At 46.6% G+C, this 22,955-nt stretch overlaps 2 protein-coding genes across 2 annotated transcripts in view; both read left to right on the forward strand.

Moving 5' to 3' along the window:
* NIT2 (nitrilase family member 2) overlaps positions 1-10,728 on the forward strand; it is a 41,183-nt gene extending 30,455 nt beyond the window's left edge. Inside the window, exons 6-10 of the mRNA XM_068270696.1 lie at positions 3,129-3,203; positions 5,352-5,430; positions 7,092-7,190; positions 7,922-7,977; positions 10,092-10,728. Coding sequence (XP_068126797.1) covers positions 3,129-3,203; positions 5,352-5,430; positions 7,092-7,190; positions 7,922-7,977; positions 10,092-10,183 — 401 coding nt within the window. The 3' untranslated portion in view covers positions 10,184-10,728. The remainder of the gene's footprint in view (positions 1-3,128; positions 3,204-5,351; positions 5,431-7,091; positions 7,191-7,921; positions 7,978-10,091) is intronic.
* A 1,909-nt stretch (positions 10,729-12,637) lies between these two features.
* Positions 12,638-22,955, forward strand: part of LOC137545060 (late histone H2A.L3-like) — an 87,244-nt gene continuing 76,926 nt past the window's right edge. Inside the window, exon 1 of the mRNA XM_068266167.1 lies at positions 12,638-12,738. The gene's annotated coding sequence lies outside the window, so the exon portion shown is untranslated. The remainder of the gene's footprint in view (positions 12,739-22,955) is intronic.

Genomic DNA, 22,955 nt, shown 5'->3' on the forward strand with positions numbered 1-22,955 from the left:
TGGTGCATGGGATGTATGGTTTCTGCTTATTAAAGAAAAAACGAGTATCACCCAGAGGTGGGAGGAGTGTATTCGGATTCGTTGAAATTGGACCAACGTCTCGGTATACAAATCATAATCATACCTCGTTCGGTTAAGGAGTTATGGACCCCTCGGTAACCATACGCCCTAACACCCACATCCAAGGTATCATATTAATCGGTAGGTTCTGGGGATCGAGAATATGTAATTATTACTTGTGTGCCGGCCGCGTAGGTCGGTCTAGAGAAATGTCAGGGTTATGGGGCTTGTGAAAGCCCCTGCCCAGATGTGATTACCATAGTCCAGCCCGGGGGCCGACTCTGGAAGCCCGCCTCTGAAAGCAGCTCCATTAAAAGTACATGAGCTGCCCGGGCTAGTTATTCCTCCATTTTTCCACCTTCATGAACACACGGCCACCTTGAGGAACAAGTGGTGGCCATTTTGCTGGAACCTAGCTGAAACAGAACTTTGCGGAACTTGAAACCAAGGACTTGATGATTTTCCCACAAAAGGACATTTTCCATGAAACTAAGTATTTTTTCTCCCTTGCTTTTATTTTTCATACTGGCTATTACTGTTTTAATAATTGTTGATTTTAATAATTGTCTGTATATATTAATTATTTATATTGCCGTGAATAAACAACTTTATCCAAGTCAGTCACTGTTCCCCTACCCTGCTTCGCAGCCGCACAAACTGAACCAGACTTCTGAAGAGACGCTACTATTGTATTGTTGCTAGCTAGACAGAATACAGTGTGTTTTAACCGTTTTCATTTGTAGATCTAGGTTCAGACAGTCAGCGGGCTCCTCTGTCCCATGGTAACAGAGGTGGTGGCAGTTATACCCTGAACTAGTGTGTAAAGTGTAATTCCGTAACCCACAGGCTCCCTTCTGGGTGGGCTGCTGCCCAAATTTCTGTCGGTTTCTGCGCAAAGATCTCGACCACAGCTTGCATGGTCTGTGTGCTGAAACCGATTGGAAGGCAATTTGCGGTCTGACCACTAGGGCGCCTGTGACACTTGGTGAGGGGTGTGTCAGTGCGTATGCAATGCTTGGTGAGGGGTGTGATTGTAATGCTTGGTAAGGGGTGTGTCAGTGTGTATGTAATGCTTGGTGAGGGGCGTGTCAGTGCGTATGTAATGCTTGGTGAGGGGCGTGTCAGTGCGTATGTAATGCTTGGTGAGGGGTGTGTCAGTGCATATGTAATGCTTGGTGAGGGGCGTGTCAGTGCGTATGTAATGCTTGTTGAGGGGCGTGTCAGTGTGTATGTGATGCTTGGTGAGGGGTGTGTCAGGGTGTTTATAATGCTTGGTGAGGGATGTGTCAGTGCGTATGTAATGCTTGGTGAGGGGTGCGCGTATGTAATGCTTGGTGAGAGGTGTGTCAATGTGTATGTAATGCTTGGTGAGGGGCGTGTCAGTGCATATGTAATGCTTGTTGAGGGGTGTGTCAATGTGTATGTGATGCTTGGCGAGGGGTGTGTCAGGGTGTATATAATGCTTGGTGAGGGGCGTGTCAGTGTGTATGTGATGCTTGGTGAGGGGTGTGTCAGGGTGTTTATAATGCTTGGTGAGGGGTGTGTCAGTACGTATGTAATGCTTGGTGAGGGGTGTGTCAGTGCGTATGTAATCTGTGGTAAGGTGTGTAGCATTACATACTCCATATTACCTAGGGCATTTGACACCCGGTATTAAATGACCCATTGCCCAAATAAAAGGAAAGGGTTGAGTGTAGCGTGCCACTAATGTCAGTTATAGGTGCTCCCAGTATAGGTAGCCTAGTATAGTTGCCTCCAGTATAGGTAGCCTGGAATAGTTGCTTGCAGTATAGGTAGCCAGTTATAGGTGTTCCCAGTATAGGTAGCCTACTATAGTTGCCCCCAGTATAGGTAGCATGGAATAGTTGCCCCCAGTATAGGTAGGTAGGCAGGTATAGGTGCTCCCAGTATAGGTAGCCTAGTATAGTTGCCGCCAGTATAAGGTAGCCTAGTATAGTTGCCGCCAGTATAGGTTAGCCAGCTATAGATGCCCCCAGCAGTGTTCTCCCCAGAAATATTTGCCAGCCGGGTGGCATGAAAAAGTAGCCAGGTGGGGCGAGATGACAGAATGCAGGACTGGCGCTTTTCTGCTTACAGCCTATGACAGCCGGGTGCTCACCAAAACTAGCCGGGTGGAGCACCCGGCTAAAAGAGCCTAGGGAGAACACTGCCCAGTATATGTAGCCTAGTATAGTGCATATATGTGAAATAGCAGCCGAGACTTGGATGCAGGATACAGCCGGTATATGGCTTACCCTGCTGCTGCGGCGTTAATTGCTATTCCCCCTCTAGGCTGCTGTGGATGGTGGGAAATTATGTAATTTGGCTTCCAGCTATTGCTGGAGGCCAATTTACAGTGTTTTAAAAATAACTTCAGCTTCGTCTTCTGACGGTGCGGAAGTTACTCACTGAGGGCCGATATAGCCGTAATTCCTATTACGGTCTATGGTGGCGCCAACTGCGCCCAAATCTCCTGCGCTGTAAGTACAGTGCTCGAGTATAGTTGCCCCCAGTATAGGTAGCCTGGAATAGTTGCTCCCAATATAGTTAGTCTGGAATAGTTGCCCTCAGTATAGCTAGCTAGACAGAGTATAGCGCGCAGTTGGAAGACATGCTTTTATCTTATTTGCTCCACCGTGAAGTCCAGCGATGTCACCGCTCAGCTCATAAGATAAACCGATAAAAGCGATAAGATAAAAGCACGTCCTCCAGCTGCGCGCTATACTCTGCGCCGGGACACTGCGGCTGCAGGTGGGCGGTTTTCACCTCCCCTGCACGCTGAGACCTTGGGTGGGCCGCTCCCAGAGCTACCCCCTTAGGACGCCACTGACACTCCATTTCCTTTTCCAGGCCTTAGATATCCAATTTAACAAATAGAATATATGGCTAAAATGACCAACCAATGTATTGCAGCTTCGACTATAATTTAGGCAATTGTATAGCAAGTAGCATCTTGGTAATCTTCTATCACAGATCCAGTTCGCTTTACAAATGACATGCAGCAGTGTAGAAACCTGTACTCTTAATGTGATTGATATGAAATAACATGCATCTTCTTATTTGAACAGCCTACTGCAAAATTGGAGTGGGCATCTGTTATGACATGAGGTTTGCAGAACTCGCCCAGATATACACCAAGAGAGGTATGTTGTGCTCACGCCTGAGTAAGGATTTATGTTCCTAACATTGTGAAACTTGCACTGAATGCTCAGGTCTGGCAGTCTTATTATACGAGGCCTAGCCACAGAGCGAGGAATTGCTGGCAGTACCATGAGGTCAGCTGACACAGCTGTGACTGTAGAGGACTGTAGCATCCTCATGTGTCCTAGCTGTGTGTCCACATCGTGCTTAGCACAGTATAATGGGGTACATTGTTTTTGTAGCTGGCAGTTGTCAGTTTGTGGCTTTTAGCATTGTAAACAAATTTTAAACACATTTTGTAAATTGCAACTGATAGCCATAAGGTAGGCATACACTGCTGGATATGTTTAATAGAATAGATAAGGGCAGCACGGTGGCGTAGTGGATAAGTAGAGGCCAAGCGGGTCTAATTTTTCAGACCAGCAACCCGCTTTCTGGTGAATCTGTTACCCGGACCCGCTACTGGCACCCGACTCACAACCCGACTAAATCAAAACGGGTACCCGCCTCACATTTCAGGTAACCCGCCGGTACCCGTCCTGATGCCACGTGCAGGTCTAATTTTTCAGATCCGCATCCCGACCCGCAACCCGATAAAAATCAAAAACGGGTACCCGAACCCGACCCGATGAAGGCCTTTAGTGGATAGCACTCTCGCCTTGCAGCACTGGGTCCTCTGTTTGAATCTCAGCTAGAGCACTATCTGCATGGAGTTTGTATGTTATCCACATGTTTTGAGTGCCCGGAGGAAACCCACACAGTTTCCTCTCAAATCCCCAAAACATGCAAATAACTGAATTGGCTTCCTTCTGAATTGGCCCTAGATATACTAGACATATCACTAGTGTAGGGATTAGATTGTGAGCCCCTCTGAGAACAGTCAGTGACATGACTGTGTACTCCGTAACGTGCTGCAGGAGATGCCAGCGCTATGTAAATACATGATAATAATAATATGGTAGGACATTAGACTATGACTATGGTAGGGATTAGACTGTGAGCTCCTCTGTGGACAGTCAGTAACACGACTATGTAAAGTGCTTCAGAAGATGCCAGCATACCTCCCAACTTAATGAGATAAGAAAAAGGGACACTTAAGCAACGCCCCTGCCATACCCCTAACCACGCCCCCAGCACACCCCCAGTCACGCATATCATAAAGACTTCATAAGAAAAATATGTTGCTTTTTTTTTTTTAATACAAACCACTTTGGTCCTTTCTATCATATTAACATTTGACAATAAGAAATATATTAATTTAAAGGATGGCAGAGTTAAAGTCTTATTAGATTAGAATCAATTAAACACATATTCAGCAGATAAAATACATATATTTATATAGATCAGTACATCAGTCCTGAAATGAGGAAGAAAGCGGGACAGAGGGACTGGATTCCCAAAAGTGGGACAGTTGGGAGCTATGATGGCAGTGCTGAATAATGCATAATAATAATATGGTAGGACATTAGACTGACTATGGCAGGATTAGATTGTGAGCTCCTCTGAGGACAGTCAGTGACATGACTATGTACTCTATATAGCAGTGACATCTTCTGCAGCACTTTACAGAGTACATAGTCATGTCACTGACTGTCCTCAGAGGAGCTCACAATCTAATCCTGCCATAGTCAGTCTAATGTCCTATCATATTATTATTATGTATTTATATAGCAGTGACATCTTCTGCAGCACTTTACAAATACATAATAATAATATGATAGGGCATTAGACTGACTATGGTAGGATTAGATCGTGAGCTCCTCTGGGGACAGTCACTGACATGTAAAGGATGTGTGAGGAAACTTGAGTCCTCAGAGGAAACCCACACAAGCACAGGGAGCACATACAAACTCCATGCAGATAGTGTCATGGCCCAGATTTGAACCAGGAACCCAGCGCTGCAATGCAAGAGTGCTATCCAGTACACCACCCCTTGCAGTCTAAACAGCAACATTATTAAATTCTCACAGCAGCTATGTCTTCAGGGCCTAAAAGCTGATTTACTTTTTACTCTTTGCCTCTGGTCACCTGATCCAAAGTACCAGACTGGCTTTTTAGCTGCTTGGTTGGTGAATGATTAATCCAGGCCAGTTTAACAGATAACATGTTGTCAAGTGATCTTCAGATCTTAGTGTGTTTATTTTTCACAGGTTGCAAGTTATTAGTCTATCCTGGAGCGTTTAACATGACAACTGGACCTGCACACTGGGAGCTGCTGCAGAGAGCCCGGTAGGTTGTCCATCACTATCAGTACTCTTTACCTGTGGCTGCTGTTACTGACTCCTCCTCCGTCACTGCTGTTACTAACTCCTCCTTCTCTGTGACTGCTGCTCCTGACTCCTCCTTCTCTGTGATTGATATTGCTGACTCCTCCTTCCCTGTGACTACTGCTATTGACTCCTCCTCCTCTGTGAATGCTGCTACTGACTCCTCTGAATTCTGCTATTGACTCCTCCTCCTCTGTGAATTCTGCTATTGACTCCTCCTCCTCTGTGAATTCTGCTATTGACTCCTCCTCCTCTGTGAATTCTGCTATTGACTCCTCCTCCTCTGTCACTGCTGTTACTAACTCCTCCTCTGTGACAGCTGCTCCTGACTCCTCCCTCTCTGTGATTGATATTGCTGACTCCTCCTCATCTGTGACTGCTGCACTCGACTCCTCCTTTGTGACTGCTGCTACTGACTCCTCTGTGACTGCTGCTACTGACTCCTCCTCATCTGTGACTGCTGCAACTGACTCCTCCTCCTTTGTGACTGCTGCTACTGACTCCTCCTCCTCCGTGACTGCTGCTACTGACTATTCTTTCTCTGTGACAGCTGTTACTTACCCCTCCTCCTGAGGTATTTTATTATATTGGGGTACTGGAGATCATTCATAACACGTAAAGCAAAGGAGTTGATTATCACAGCAGCCACACCAGTAGTTGAGAGTTTAATTACGTACTTTTAAAAAGGCTGCTGCAGTTATTGGGCTTTGGGGAAAGCCGCTAGTGGAATATCTGTAAAATTGCGCTATTCCACTAAAGTCAGTGGATAATCTGTAATTTTGACCAATATTTTAATAATAATAATCTGAACATTTGTATAGCGCTTTTCTTCTGTTGAACTCAAAGCGCTCAAGAGCTGCAGCCATAAGGGGGCGCTCAAGAGGCCACCCTGCAGTGTTAGGGAGTTTTGCCTTGAACTTCTTACTCACCCTAGCCAGGATTCCAACCCTGGTCTCCCATGTCAAAGGCAGAGATCTTCTTAACCATACATTATCCAGCCACGACAATAGTACCTAACCCTATTCTTACACGAGCCCTTCTTCTACTGATGCCTAAGCCTACCCAACCCCCAACTGATGCCTATCCTAACAACTCTTACTGTGAAATGCTGAACCCTAACCGAGTCCAAACCAAAGCCTAACCCTAACCGTACTCCTGCTGGAAAATGCCTAACCAACCCCCAACTAATGCCTAACCCTAACCAAAGCCCAACTGATGCCTAATCTTAAGAAATCCTAAACCTCAAAATGCCTAACCATAACCAACCCCCACCTGATGACCAACCATAACTGAACTCCCACTGCAAAATACCTTACTCTAACCAATCCAAAAGTGATGGCTGCCAAACCCTAACCAACCTGCCCCCATCAATGCCTAACCCTAACCAACTCCCAATCAATGCCTACCCCCCCCCCCCCCCCCCCCCACAAAATGCCTAATACTAACTGACCTCGCAACTGACTCTCCCTGCCACCATCTCTGAAAGATTGTGATGTTGGGAAGCTGGAGGCCTAGCGTTTGTGGGATACACGTTGTACAGGGGAACAAGTAAGAGATCCTTGTAGTATGGACACAGCGCATACATAAACAGACGTTAGACAAATGTCATGTTTTTCTGTCTAGGGCGTTGGACAACCAGGTCTATGTGGCCACCGTATCTCCAGCAAGAGATGAAAAAGCCTCCTATGTAGCCTGGGGACACAGCACCGTAGTGAATCCATGGTAAGTACTGCAGAGGCTGGGGGCAATTGCTGAACATGGACATAGAAGTAGAGCTGGCGTCATGGTAACGGGTTGCTTCTTGCAGACTCCCAGATGCTGATCGTGTGATCTGTGTACCTGCTTATTACAGTTTTTCAGATCAAACTTAACTTACTCGGAGGCATCTTTAATAAAGTTGACCGCGCCAACATATTACGCAGAAAAAACAAGAAAAGACGCCTGTTGTGAGGCCTGGCCACCGTGCTCGATCAGGCTAAAATTGGATTGAGGAACATCCATGTTTAACCTGCTTCCATGACCAACTCAGTCACCTGACCTCAATCCTATTGAGCATTTGTGGGATGAAGTTGATCACCTGAAAGCTTTGAAACGCCACCATCCAATCTGACCAAACTTAGAGCTGCCATTATGTCAGCATGGGCCAATATTCCTCAGCAACGGTATCGGGCATCTTGCTGAGTCCATGCCAAGAAGAATATTGGCTGTGATCAAAGCTAATAGTGGACTAAGTCAATATTAGACGGTGTCTCTAATTGTTTGGCCACTATATGAGTGTACTTTGCCGTGTCCATTCATATCTATGGGGAAACGGGCTATTTCTGAAGTGTCCATGGTTCGGGGGCGGAGGTCAGGCATGATTTGTAGTTATTCCTCTGAATCTCTGTATGATGAGCAGCTGCTGCTTATTGTGATTGTATTGTAATATATCGTGATCTTGTGGTTTATTGCAGGGGAGAAGTGGTTGTGAAGGCTGCAGCAGATGAGACCGTCATCTCCACTGATATAGGTAACTACATTCCGCATGGCTTCTGCTGACACACGCCTCCTAGGTGGATTTTAGAGGTAGTGTCTGAATAGTGTACTGGTTAAAGGAGTTAAGGTGCCCACACACTTACACGATTTCCCGCAGATAAACGGCAGATTCGATCACTGATTGAATCTGCTCTGAAATCAATACGCAAACGCTGACCGTTTAACTGATTTCCGTCCGAAATTGATCTCGTCAATCTGACCGCGCGGAAGATTTCGCTCGATCGCCGGCGCGAGTCCCCACTGTCCCTGCAGCCCCTTCTCCTCGCTGGATTCCGGCTGGCTTCACTTTACTTCATGTCGGGGGAAGTTTAAACAGTAGAGTGCCCTCTACAGTTTAAACTTCCGTCGACAGGAAGTAAAGTGAAGCTGGAGCCCAGAGCGAACAAGAGACCGCGGGGACTTCTGCCGGCCGGATCAGGTAATGTATGCTGGGGGAGGCGGCAGCTCCACAGATTGTGAATCGATTTCATAGTGAAATCGATTCAAAATCTGTTTGCAGTGCAGGCAGCCAATAGATCCCTCTTTGATCAGATTAGATCACAGAGGGATCTATCTGCTGGTCGATCTGGTGGCAATCGACCAGTGTATGGCTGCCTTTACCAGCTAGCCATACACTCTCAGCCGGCTGGTATACGTCATGCCAGTGTGCTCACATCACTATTAGCAGACATGCAGTACAGCGGGTCCCGTCTCAGCAGAGATGAGACGCTGAAGGAAGGACGCAGTGATTTATATGAGAGGCTGGGAGTGAGGACGCTGATGGATAGGGCTTTTGCTAGGTACACACTATACAATTTGCTGTTAGATTTACCTGCCAGATAGATAATTTCCAACATGTTGGAAATTATCTATCTGCCGAGGAATTAGGCATTGTTCTCCTCAGCAGGAGATAACCAGAAGACAATGCACCAGAGACAATGACCAGTCTCTACAGAAAATAATCTAATGCCAGGAATATACGGTACGTTTTACCGCTCGATTATGCCGCCGGATCGATTCCCGCTCGTCCCCGCGGGTGATTCTCTTATCTTCTGCTCGTTTTCCTTATCTTTTTCCATTGTCCCGCCCCACGGTATCGAGCGCGGAATCAATCCGACGGGTGATCGGACATGTCGGAAATTATCAATCGAGCCATCTAATGGCTCGATCGAGCGGTACAACCCTACCGTGTATTCCCAGCATCCTGCAGAAAATCTAACTGAAAAATCTAACAGAAAATTGTATGGTGTGTAAAGCGGTGATCCTTATCTACATCAGATAAGGTGACCCTGGGGAGGGTCGGGGTCTGCTCTAGAGCCTGTAGAGAGATAATAAAGCTACTGAAAGTAAAAGGGAGAGTGCAGATGAAAAGAGGTACTGAACTTTTTTTTTTTTTAATCTTTGTTTCGCATCGTAAGTCCTTTAAGGGCTTTGCCTCTGACACAGGAGACCAGGGTTCAAATCTTGGCTCCTCCTGTTTTGGGCAAGACTTCCTAACACTGTTACTGTCTGTAGAGTGCACCCTAGTGGCTGCATCTTTGGTGCTGTGAGTCCACATCCCTAATTTTTTTTCCAGGGTGGGGGTGATCCGGAAAAAGCTTCAGGACCAGGGCTCTGGAGGCTCTGCAACATCAGCGGAGAGAGAATGTGGCCTGGTATCAGTGGCGGGGCCATCATGCTGCAGGTCCGCCAACCTGCACAAGCATCAGGGTAATATTATTATTATGCGGTGCTCGCTGCTTCTGGAGGTGATTAAAGTGTCGGATTTTTCACGTAAGGGGAGGCCTTGTCAGGCCCGATCCGCTAGCGGTGCCCCTACAACAAAGTAAAGTGCGGCAGAGCGGTGCAGGAGATGGTGGGCAGAGCAGAGGTGGCCAGCGGTACTCAGAGTATCAGATATAGTCACATAGACACTTTAATCGATGTGCCAGATTTTATTGGCAACAGCGCCATCTAGCGGCAGCCATTTTTTCCTATGTCTGACTATATCCAACATTGGGCCTATAGAGGAAAAGGCCAATTACGAAAAATGATGTGCGTTTTTCCGCTTTAAGCAAGTGTGGCCCCTGCCTGACAGAAATAATTCCTTTCTTTTTCTCTCCTCTCCAGACTTGCAGTACCTGGCAGATATCCGCCAGCAGATACCCATCCACAGCCAGCGCCGCCAGGACCTCTACAGTGTGGAAGAGAAGAGCAAATAATATTCTTCTACTGGCAACATGAAGATTAAATCCTGATAACCTGTGTGTGTTTGGGGGGCTACCGGACTCAGTGAGGGACTATAGGGCCTGATTCATGCACAGCCAGCAATATGTGGGTAACCAGAGCACTGCTACGATAACGTGTTGGTAACACGTATTTCCTATGTGCTGCTGGAGGTACAATGCAGAGTACACTGCTGCTGTTAGTACTGATAATATTGCTGTGCGCTGTCCTTCAGTGCCACAAATAACTTTATTACGCTGGTATACCTGCAATAGGGCGGAGCTACTACGAGCTAGCGCCAGGATTCCTCACACATCTGTAATCTGCCTATCAAGTCTAATCCATGTTCTGTGTGATCCATCTACAATCTACTAGCAATACTGTGACTGCTGTAAAGTGATGAAAAGGGATATGATTGGATGTTAGAGGTTACAACATAGCAATGTTCTGTACTGTTGTGTTATATAAGCTGCACTTGGGGATTAAAGGATACCCGAACTGACATGTGACATGATGAGATAGACATGGGTATGTACAGTACCTAGCACACAAATAACTAGGCTGTGTTCATTTTTTCTTTCTCTGCCTGAAAGAGTTAAATATCAGGTATGCAAGTGGCTGACTCAGTCCTGACTCAGACAGGAAGTGACTACAGTGTGACCCTCACTGATAAGAAATTCCAACTATAAAACACTTTCCTAGCAGAAAATGGCTTCTGAGAGCAAGAAAGAAGTAAAAAAGGGGAATTTCTTATCAGTGAGGGTCACACTGTAGTCACTTCCTGTCTGAGTCAGGACTGGGTCAGCCACTTACATACCTGATATTTAACTCTGTCAGGCAGAGAAAGAAAAAAAAAAAGAACACAGCATAGTTATTTGTGTGCCAGGCACTGTACATACACATGTCTATCTCATCATGTCACATCACTTTGGGTATCCTTTAAGTGCTTGCATTTTCACACATTGAGCTTGATTCACCAAGCGGTGCAAAGTGTTTGCACCGCGGTGAAAAGCCCCTTATCACGCCTAAAGTCACTTTAGGCATGATAAGCAGGGCTTCACGCGAACTCCCGCGCGCAAAGTTTTGCGCGCGTAGCGCGGTGCGCTACACGCGCAGCGCACCGTGCTACGCGCGAAGTGCCCATTAAGCCCTATGGGACTTTGCGCGCGCTCTTACGCGCGTACGCGCGCACGCGCGATAACTTCGCGCGAAGAGCAGGCAAAAGCGGTGATAACTCAGTGGTGAAGAGGTTATCACGCCTAAAGTACTTTAGGCGTGATAACTGAGTTATCACCGCTTGGTGAATCGAGGCCCTTGTGTCTGTGATGTCATCCTTAAAGGGGCACTATTGCTAATTTTTTTTTTTTTTTTATCCTTAAAGGGACACTTAAGTCAAACAAAAAAAATGAGTTTTACTTACCTGGGGCTTGCAATAGCCCCCTGCAGCTGTCCGGTGCCCTCGCCGTCTCCCTCCGATCCTCCTGGCCCCGCCGGCAGCCACTTCCTGTTTCGGTGACAGGAGCTGACAGGCTGGGGACGCGAGTGATTCTTCGCGTTCCTGGCCACAATAGCGCCATCTATGCTGCTATAGCATATATCATATACCATATAGCAGCAAAGAGGGTGCTAATGTGTCTGGGAACACGAAGAATCACTCATGTCCCCAGCCTGTCAGCTCCTGTCACCGAAACAGGAAGTGGCTGCCGGCGGGGCCAGGAGGATCGGAGGGAGATGGCGAGGTTACCGGACAGCTGCAGGGGGCTATTGGAAGCCCTAGGTGAGTAAAACTCATTTTTTTTGTTTGACTTAAGTGTCCCTTTAAGTGTACATATGAGTTGTTGTAGGATTGATTTTTTACATTACTTAGTCTTTTACCAATGTATTTGGTTACTGGCAATAAAACATATTGAGGCATGCATTGACGTCAGTACTTTTACCTTTCCGACGCCAATGCAGTCTAAACCATTCTGTAGTAGGGAGGCATCTTTTACTGGATAGTGTGAATTTGTTATCTTACACCCCTCTGGCCATTTCAGTTCTTATTCCCCACCTTGTAACTGTACTAATGAACAGTTACTGTACTCACAGCAGCCACCGTAAAGTGAAGAACGCTGCCTCTCCTCCGTGCAGCGTAAGTTGTTGCTGTGTGCGGATGCGTGGGAAAACATAGGCTGCCCGGCCGCCAAGAACCCCCTTTCCCTAAGCTGGCAGTGGAATGGACACCTATTGTTGTCCGTTTCCACGGCAACCTGACCGGCTTTCCGATCTGCGCAATGTAGCGGCGGCATCAAACAGCACTGCACCGAACAGAGCAACACACAGCTGCAGCGCTTTTGTGTGTGCTCTTTGATGCCGCCGCTACATTGCGCAGATCGGAAAGCCGGTCAGGTTACCGTGGAAACGGACAACAATAGGTGTCCGTTCCACTGCCAGCTTAGGGAAAGGGGGTCCTTGGCGGCCGGGCAGCCTATGTTTTCCCACGCATCCGCACACAGCAACAACTTACGCTGCACGGAGGAGAGGCAGCGTTCTTCACTTTACGGTGGCTGCTGTGAGTACAGTAACTGTTCGTTAGTACAGTTACAAGGTGGGGAATAATAACTGAAATGGCCAGAGGGGTGTAAGATAACGAATTCACACTTGCCAGTAAAAGATGCCTCCCTACTACAGAATGGTTTAGACTGCATTGGCGTCGGAAAGGTAAAAGTACTGACGTCAATGCATGCCTCAATATGTTTTATTGCCAGTAACCAAATACATTGGTAAAAGACTAAGTAATGTAAAAAATCAATCCTACAACAACTCATATGTACACTTAAGGATCAAAAAAAGAAGAATTTAGCAATAGTGCCCCTTTAATAAAAAAAAAAAAAAGCACAAGTGCCTTTAGAGGAAATTTTTACCGGTATGTACAATCGTCAGATTTGTGCTCTTTCTCCCCCCCCCCCCCCCCCCCATAATTCTCTTTGCTGATCTTGGTGTATAGTAAGACTATTACTGCAATGCCCTCTGTAATATCTGTGCCCTCCAATAAAGGCTTCTATTCTGTGATGGTGATCGCTTCTGACGTCCTTTGTTTCAGGCTTGGGTTGTTGGTAGTAACAACATTATTCGTTAAACTGCAGTATAGTAGAGCAAACACAAGATGTCACTGTCTGTAAAGTGAGGTGATGATCTCTGTGGTATTGTGATTTCTTGTATTCTCTGTGTGCCTCTCTGTTATAAGGCAGCTGCATTTCCTGATGGTGGTGTATGATATCTATCTGCATGCTTGTCTTCAGAAGAGTTCTAACTTGTTATACTCTGCTCCACTAAGAGTCACACTTCTTACCATCGCATGCGTTTTTGCACAGCGCAGAAAACGCATGCAGAATTGCACATTATGTTACACTATGGGCCGCATAAAAAACAGGTGAGTTTTTATTTGGTTTTTTTTTTGGGAGTTTTTAGGTGCATGGAAAAAACACCTCAGCAAGTTCATTATTTTTGCTGTTGTGAGAAACGCATGCGATTCTCACTCGATGGTTTCCTATGGGAAATTAAAAACTCATGCAATCCGCATGAGTTTTTGATGATTTTTGGAGGGGAAAGGGGGAAAAATAATTTGGAGATTATTTTTTTAATTTGACATGAAAATACATAAAACGCACCCTAAAAGAACACAAAGCAGGAAAACCCATTATTATTCTTTATATAGCGCCAACATTTTCCGCAGCGCTGTACAGAGTATATTGTCTTGTCACTAACTGTCCCTCAGAGGGACTCACAATCTAATCCCTATCATCGTCCTATGTCTATGTATGTATCGTGTAGTGAATGTATTGCAGAGCCAATTTTTTTATTTTACTTTAGGTAAAGCCCAAAAAATATCTATGTTTTTGGGATGTGGGAGGAAACTGGAGTAGCTGGATGAAACACCTGCAGACACGGGGAGAACATACAAACTCCTTGCAGATAGTGCCCTGACTGGGATTTGAACCAGGGACCCAGCGCTGCAAGGCGAGAGCGCTAACCACTATACCCATAGGTAGAAAACTGATGGTTTTCTGCATGGACAAGTGTGACCCCAGCCTCAGTGTTTTCATGTACCAGCTGTGAGATTGTCACCGTGGCTGTGCTGACATCGTATGTTTGTGTGCACCAGTATAGCAAGAGTCAGTCCATCCGACGTGTGTTTTAACTACTGGAGGACCGCGGTGTTAAACCCCCTAAAGACCAGGCCATTTTTCATAAATAAGGCCACTGCAGCTTTAAGGCCGCGCTGCAGGGCCGCGCAACTCAGCACACAAGTGATTCCACCTCCTTTTCTGCCCACCAACAGAACTTTCTGTTGGTGGGCTCTGATTGGTGTTGGGGTTTTTGTTTATTTTTTAAATAAATTTCCCTATTTTTTTAATTATTTTTTAACAGAGAGCTCTGTTGGTGGGGTCTGATCGCTCCCCCAATGTTTATTTATTTATTTATTTTTTTACAAATATTTATCTTTTTTTTTTCCGGCTGTGATTGGCTTCAGCCTATCACCGCCGATCGCTTCTGTGACCCCCAGGGGGACAGCCGTGTCGCACTGTACAGGTATATTAGACGGCGATCGCCACTGTGAGACTGAAGGCAGAGCAGAACTCAGCCTTCCAAGAGAAGATGCGCGCTCCCCTGCTAGTCCCATAGAAGGCCATTCACGCCAATCAGCGTGGAGCAGTCCTGGGGCTGCCGCTGCGTTCATGCCGATTGGCGTGGAGCGGCCGGCAAGAAGGTAAAGCATACAAGAAATGTGGGACAGACGCTATAGGGGGAATTCCCTCTCAATTATGATTCTGCCTATTGGGAGATATTTTCATTCTTTACACTCCCTGAGAATGTATGTGAAGAGTCAAGGTGGCCGTACATCACTTGATATTACGGTTTGATTAACCTTTCGAAGAGAACCAGTGCCGAAACATGGCTGCCCAATCAATCTTTTGATTGAATTCTGGCTGAAATTGGTCCAAAGATTCGATTGGACATGCTAGAAAATCGTGGTCGCAAATGCTCGATTGGGTTCACTGCGTTAACCACGTTCTATATTGCAACTACCGATGCAAGCCCCCCAACTGTCTCGAATTCTGCGGGACTGTCCCGATTTGGGGGCGACTCTCCCGCTATCCCGTTATGGCCCCCCAGTGTCCCGGCCGGCTGGGAAGAGAAGGGGAAAAATGATAGAGACGCCAGCCGCACCAATGCGGTATGGGGGATGGGTGGCCGCCATTACATTCCTCCCTCTCTTCCTCCTAATGTGCCTCCCAGTGCCCCCCTGCTTGCAGAGTAAAGTGCACAGCGGAGCGGGCTGTCATCTAATCTTACCATTGATCCTCGCGTACCGGCATCTGGCTTCACTCTACTTCCTGTGATGTCACAGGAAGCAGAGAAGAGCAAGATGGCGGTACGTGAGGATGGACGGTAAGATGACAACCCACTCCGCTGCGCACTTTAGTCTGCAAGCAAGGGGACACTGGGGGGCACATTAGGAGGGAGGGAGGGAGGAATGTAATGCCAACCTGCATCACACACGGCTGGCACCTCGATCATTTTGTTTTCGCCTCCCCCCCCACGGGCACCCCCACCCTCCTCCCCACATTAGTTAAGTTTGAGGGAGTAATCATTAAAAAAAAATGTTTCTTAAAGGATACCCGAAGTGACATTAGACATGTGTATGTACAGTACCTAGCACACACATAACTGCTGTGTACTTTTTTTTTTTTTTTCTCTGCCTGAAAGAATTAAATATCAGGTATGTACGTGGCTAACTCAGTCCTGACTGAGACAGGAAGTGACTACAGTGTGAACCTCACTGATAAGAAATTCCCCTTTTTACCTCTTTCCTGCTCTCAGAAGTAATTTTCTGCTAGGAAAGTGTTTTATAGTTGGAATTTCTTATCAGTGAGGGTCACACTGTAGTCACTTCCTGTCAGGACTGAGTCAGCCACTTACATAACTGATATTTAACTCTTTCAGGCAGAGAAAGAAAAAAAGGAACACCGCATAGTTACAGTGGCTTGCAAAAGTATTCGTCCCCCTTGAAGTTTTCCACATTTTGTCACATTACTGCCACAAACATGAATCAATTTTATTGGAATTCCACATGAAAGACCAATACAAAGTGGTGTACATGTGAGAAGTGGAACGAAAATCATACATGATTCCAAACATTTTTTACAAATCAATAACTGCAAAGTGGGGTGTGCGTAATTATTCAGCCCCCTTTGGTCTGAGTGCAGTTAGTTGCCCATAGACATTGCCTGATGAGTGCTAATGACTAAATAGAGTGCACCTGTGTGTAATCTAATGTCAGTACAAATACAGCTGCTCTGTGACAACCTCAGAGGTTGTCTAAGACAGCTGTGCCCAACCTACGGCCCGCGGGCCATTTGTGGCCCGCGAGGCCAGTTTCTGTGGCCCGCGCGGCGGTGTCCTGCGGAGGGGGAGGCTGGGGGAGACTGAGGAGGCTGCCCGCGGAGGGGTAGAGGATCGGGTGGTATTGCGTAGTAAAGTATCGGCGTAGTCCCGCGCATACACGCTGGTATTCAGCCCCAGGTAGCGCTGGGATAGTTAGAAAGCCTCGCTCATTGGTTAGTGCAGGAACCTTCCTCCAATAGGAATTAGGCTGATTCCTATTGGAGGAAGGTTCCTGCACTAACCAATGAGCGAGGCTTTCTAACTATCCCAGCGCTACCCGGGGCTGAATACCAGCGTGTATGCGCGGGACTACGCCGATACTTTACTACGCAATACCACCCGATCCTCTACCCCTCCGCGGGCAGCCTCCTCAGCCCCACACAGAGCGGGCAGCCCACTCAGCCCCACACAGACAGATCAGCCCCACACAGACAGGGCAGCCTCCTCAGCCCCACACAGACAGGGCAGCCTCCTCAGCCCCACACAGACAGGGCAGCCTCCTCAGCCCCACACAGACAGGGCAGCCTCCTCAGCCCCACACAGACAGGGCAGCCTCCTCAGCCCCACACAGACAGGGCAGCCTCCTCAGCCCCACACAGACAGGGCAGCCTCCTCAGCCCCACACAGACAGGGCAGCCCCCTCAGCCCCACACAGACAGGGCAGCCCCCTCAGCACCACACAGACAGGGCAGCCCCCTCAGCCCCACACAGACAGGGCAGCCCCCTCAGCCCCACACAGACAGGGCAGCCCCCTCAGCCCCACACAGACAGGGCAGCCCCCTCAGCCCCACACAGACAGGGCAGCCCCCTCAGCCCCACACAGACAGGGCAGTACCCTCAGCCCCACACAGACAGGGCAGCCTCCTCAGCCCCACACAGACAGGGCAGCCTCCTCAGCCCCACACAGACAGGGCAGCCTCCTCAGCCCCACACAGACAGGGCAGCCTCCTCAGCCCCACACAGACAGGGCAGCCTCCTCAGCCCCACACAGAGCGTGCAGCCCACTCAGCCCCACACAGACAGGGCAGCCCCCTCACCCCCACACAGAGCGGGCAGCCCCCTCAGCCCCACACAGAGCAGACAGCCCCCTCAGCCCCACACAGAAACTGGCTCACGTTCTTGCATCACAGATGATCATCTTCATTCTGTATTAAGAATAAATGTTACAAATTTGGAGCCAAATATCCAGAAATTGGTTTCTGAAAAACAGCCGCAAACTTCTCAAGAAAATGTGCATCAAATGGTGAGTACAACAATTCTTATATTGTCGTTTTCTTTCCATTTCCAACACCATGTTAACTGTTACTAGAAAAACGTTTAAAGTTTTACATCGAAAATTTGTATGCAAGTGTTCCGGCCCTCGAGATTTTTCTTGATTTAAAGTTCGGCCCTCGGGCCAAAAAAGGTTGGGCACCACTGGTCTAAGAGAATATTGGAGCAACAACATCATGAAGTCAAAAGAACACACCAGACAGGTCAGGGATAAAGTTATTGGGAAATTTAATGCAGGCTTAGGCTACAAAAAGATTTCCAAAGCCTTGAACACCCGCGGGGCACTGTTCAAACGATCATTCAGAAATGGAAGGAGTATGGCACAAGTGTAAACCTACCAAGACAAGGCCGTCCACCTAAACTCACAGGCCGAACAAGGAGAGCGCTGATCAGAAATGCAGTCAAGAGGCCCATGGTGACTCTGGACGAGCTGCAGAGATCTACAGCTCAGGTGGGAGACTCTGTCCATAGGACAACTATTAGTCGCGCACTGTACAAAGTTGGGCTTTATGGAAGAGTGGCAAGAAGAACGCCATTGTTAACAGAAAAGCAGCATAAGTCCCGTTTGCAGTTTGCCACAAGCCATGTGGGGGACACAGCAAACATGTGGAAGAAGGTGCTCTGGTCAGATGAAACCAAAACTGAACTTTTTGGACAAAATGCAAAACGCTATGTGTGGTGGAAAACTAACACTGCACATCACTCTGAACACACCATCCCCACTGTCAAATATGGTGGTGGCAGCATCATGCTCTGGGGGTGCTTCTCTTCAGCAGGGGCAGGGAAGCTGGTCAGAGTTGATGGGAAGATGGATGGAGCCAAATATAGGGCAATCTTGGAAGAAAACCTCTTGGAGTCTGCAAAAGACTTGAGACTGGGGCGGAGGTTCACCTTCCAGCAGGACAACGACCTTAAACATAAAGCCAGGGCAACAATGGAATGGCTTAAAACAAAACATATCCATGTGTTAGAATGGCCCAGTCAAAGTCCAGCTCTAAATCCAATCGAAAATATGTGGCAAGATCTGAAAACTGCTGTTCACAAACGCTGTCCATCTAATCTGACTGAGCTGGAGCTGTTTTGCAAAGAAGAATGGGCAAGGTTTTCAGTCTCTAGATGTGCAAAGCTGGTAGAGACATACCCTAAAAGACTGGCAACTGTAATTGCAGCAAAAGGTGGTTCTCCAAAGTATTGACTCAGGGGGGCTGAATAATTACGCACACCCCACTTTGCAGTTATTTATTTGTGAAAAATGTTCAAATGAATCATGTATGATTTTCGTTCCACTTCTCACGTGTACACCACTTTGAATTGGTCTTTCACGTGGAATTCCCAAAAAATGGATTCATGTTTGTGGCAGTAATATGACAAAATGTGGAAAACTTCAAGGGGGCCGAATACTTTTGCAAGCCACTGTATTTGTGTGCTAGGCACTGTACATACACATGTCTATCTCATGTCACATATCACTTTGGGTATCCTTTAAACAAATCTTTTTGGTGGGGGTGACTAGGGTGTGTGTTGGGGGTGTGGCCTGTGTCCCACTTTCTGATGTGAAAATGTTGGGAGGTATGCTGATGTACCCCCAGCTGGTGTCCCCCTAAGTGTAAAAGTGTCCCCCCTTTGCCCCGAGTGCAATGTAAAAGTCTCACCTGCGTGCCGCCACGACTCCTGGCCTCCTCCGGTGTCTGCCTTCACCGCAAGCACCTGTACCACCCGGCACCAGGCGCATGTGTGACTTCACTATAGTGATTGCTACATGGTACAGGCACTTGAGGTGATGGTGGACACCGGAGGAGTCGCTGCGGACAGGTGAGACGTTATTGAGTGTGGGCACCGGTGAGATTTCATGCTGAACTCTATGAGAAATCGATGTGCACTGTACGGGCAGCCAGCAGATCCCTGAGATTCGATCACAGAGGAACCTGTCTCATGGCCCATATAGCCTCGATAGGATCCAGAGGCTTCACCCTCTCGAGGTGAGCACCCCCCAGGGGCAATTCTTTTTTTATTTTATTTTTTTATATAGATTCTCTTTAAGGTAGCCACGCACCATACAATTTTTAAATATCTGTTAAATTCAAGAATAGCATCTAGATTTTCCAGATCTGCTTGGTGCATGTTCTTGTAGTTCCCAGACATTTTCACGCCAAATAAAATAAAAACTTTTGGGGAGGGGTACTGAGCTACACAGTCTCTCTGTATATATACAAAATATATTGCATTCAGCTAGCAACCAACGAATTGGTTCGTTTCTCAACAGGGCTAATTCGATAGCGCTATCTGAGATACTGTCAGCACAACACATATATCCCAAATACTGTCACACGCCCCCTAGTGGCCAGACCGCACAATGCCTTCCAATCGGTTTCAGCACACAGACCATGCAATCTCGTGGTCGCAATCGGTGCGCAGAAACCGCTGGAACTCAGCTGCAGACAGACTAGAAGGCGTGTGATCTATAAAACACAAAATACTAGGCTGCCACCATCTCTTTCTAATGGGAAGAGAAGCCCAATCTGCCTGATATTAATACCTGCAAATAAAACGGTTAAAACACACCCTGTTCTGACTAATAAATAATAACAACAATCTCAGTAGCGAATCTTCAGAAAGCTAGGATTCTTTCTGTGTGTGGCTGAATAGTAGGAGTAGCCAAATGATAAATTACTTTTAGAAGTCTTTTATTATAAATGCAATATAAATAATTAATATATACAGAAAATCATTAAAATCAACAATTATAGAGACAATAGTAGCGCAGTATAAAAATAAAAGTAAGGGGAGAAATAAACAAATACTTAAGTTCATATGAAAATGTCCTTTGTGGAGTCTGAGCACATGGAACAGTCCTTTGCCTTCCCCTCTCCCCCGGAGCCCTTGTCCAATCCATGGACAAGGGGCTCTTCTCCACCTCCGGTTCCCCACCTCCTAGGCCAGGGCTCCGCATTCAGGCTATCCCAGCCTACATGGGAGACAAGGGGCTTCAGAAGCTCTGAAGGGGGGGGGGGGGGCCACACCAACTTTTTTTTTTAATTTCCCACACTCTGAACATTTAAAAAAAAAAATGTAAATTAAAAAAAAAATATATATATATATATATTTTTTTTTTTAAAACATTGTTTCCCACTACCTTTTTAACATATCCTGCAAATTTGGTGTTTCTAGGATGTAAGGGGCCTTTGCTATTAACTGCTAAAGTTGGTGGGAATTGTTTCCCTAAGAAGTATCATTTATGCATTTAAAAGCAAGAAGTTTTAAATCAGGATGATACCATTTATTGGCTAACTAAAAATGAATAAGAATAAACAAGCTTTCGGCCTTGCAGCCTTCGTCGGGCTTACATCCTGTTAGTTTGCAGGCTGGTGGTACTGACAGCTATATACATGCGACATCAAAAGGGAAAACAGATTTTTTTTTCAAGCATAAATACGTCATTAAGATGCCTTAAGTGAAACAAATCCAAAATCCAAATGGGGTGGGAGGTTATGCATTTAGATGTAACTTTTTTCCTTTGAAATTTGAAAATCGGTTTTCTCAAAAAGGATAAGGTCTTTTTGAAAAAAAAAATTCCCTCTTGTTCCTACTGTTCTTCTTAACATTCCCAGCAAACTTGGTGTTTCTAGCTTTTAAGGGGGCTTTTCTATTAACCGCTAAAGTCGGCGGGCGTTTAATTTTCCCACGGTCAGAAGGAGAATTTTAAAATCGATTTTCTCAAAAAGTATAAGGTCTTTTTGAAAAAAAAAAATGTTTCCTCTTGTTCCCACTGTTCTTCTTAACATTGCAAATTTGGTGTTTCTAGCTTTTAAGTGGGCTTTGCTATTAAACGGTAAAGTCGGCGGGCAGACTGCAAAGCAGGATTTAAAACGAAAATTTATGTTAACAATGTCTGCACTATTTTAACCTTTAAAACAATAAATATCGTGTTAAACAAATATCGGGCAGAAGGGGGTGCCATTATTTAACCGGCGCCATTTTTCACTGTACGCTGCAGAAACCGAGGTGCCTCCTGGCCGCAATAGCAGCATAGGGGGCGATATACAGGCTGGGAACGCGAACAATCACTCGCGTTCCCATGCCTGTCGGCCGAGTCGGCCTGTCTGAGGGAAGCCCCAGGTGAGTAAATCTCATTTTTTTCAGTTGATTTAGGGTTCGCTTTAAGGCCTCTTTCACAGTGCGACGTTAAAGTCGCACGTTAGAAAATGTTCCAACCCAGACTAACGCATAGCAATGCAAAGTCTGTGCGACATTCACAATGCACATGTTGTTTGTGTGTAACTTGTAGCAATATTTAGAAAGTGCTGCATGCTGTGCGTAATAGTTGGTTTTAGCTGCGTTAGACTGCACATGCTCAGTAATGTTGTTTTATGTTTTTTTGTGTGCAGGAGAGGAGGAGGGTAGAGTATGCTATTTTGCCTAGCCACATGGCTAATTAATATTCACTGCAATGCCGGTCCTCTTCCTGCTAGCAATGATTCATATGAATCATTCTCTGCCTGCTAGCAATGATTCATACGAATCATTCTCTGCCTGCTAGCAATGATTCATATGAATCATTCTCTGCCTGCTAGCAATGATTCATATGAATCATTCTCGGTTTCTGCCTGCTAGCAATGATTCATATGAATCATTCTCGGTTTCTGCCTGCTAGCAATGATTCATATGAATCATTCTCGGTTTCTGCCTGCTAACAATGATTCATATGAATCATTGCCGGTTCTATCCAACGAAAACGGCGCACCAAGAGCCGCATAACGCGGCTCTATGTAGCGTCCACCTTTAGCACCACCATGCGTTGCGTTAGGGGAACGTTATGCGACCTTACGTCCCCTGGACCGCAACATCCCACTTAGGCCTTGTTCGCATCTAGGGCGCTGTTGCTTGCTGCACAACGCTGACACCATGCGTACCGCCAGAACGGCAGAAGGGCATAGACTGCCCTTCTACCGTTCACATCTACTGCGCTGCGCAGCAGTACTATGCGCTGGGATGCGCTTGCGTACTGCTGCATGCATTTTGCCCGGAAGTGCAGAGCTGATCCCATCACTGTCAATGGATGGGATCAGC

Source organism: Hyperolius riggenbachi, chromosome 2 (genome assembly GCF_040937935.1).
Source record: "Hyperolius riggenbachi isolate aHypRig1 chromosome 2, aHypRig1.pri, whole genome shotgun sequence".
NCBI lineage: Eukaryota > Metazoa > Chordata > Amphibia > Anura > Hyperoliidae > Hyperolius > Hyperolius riggenbachi.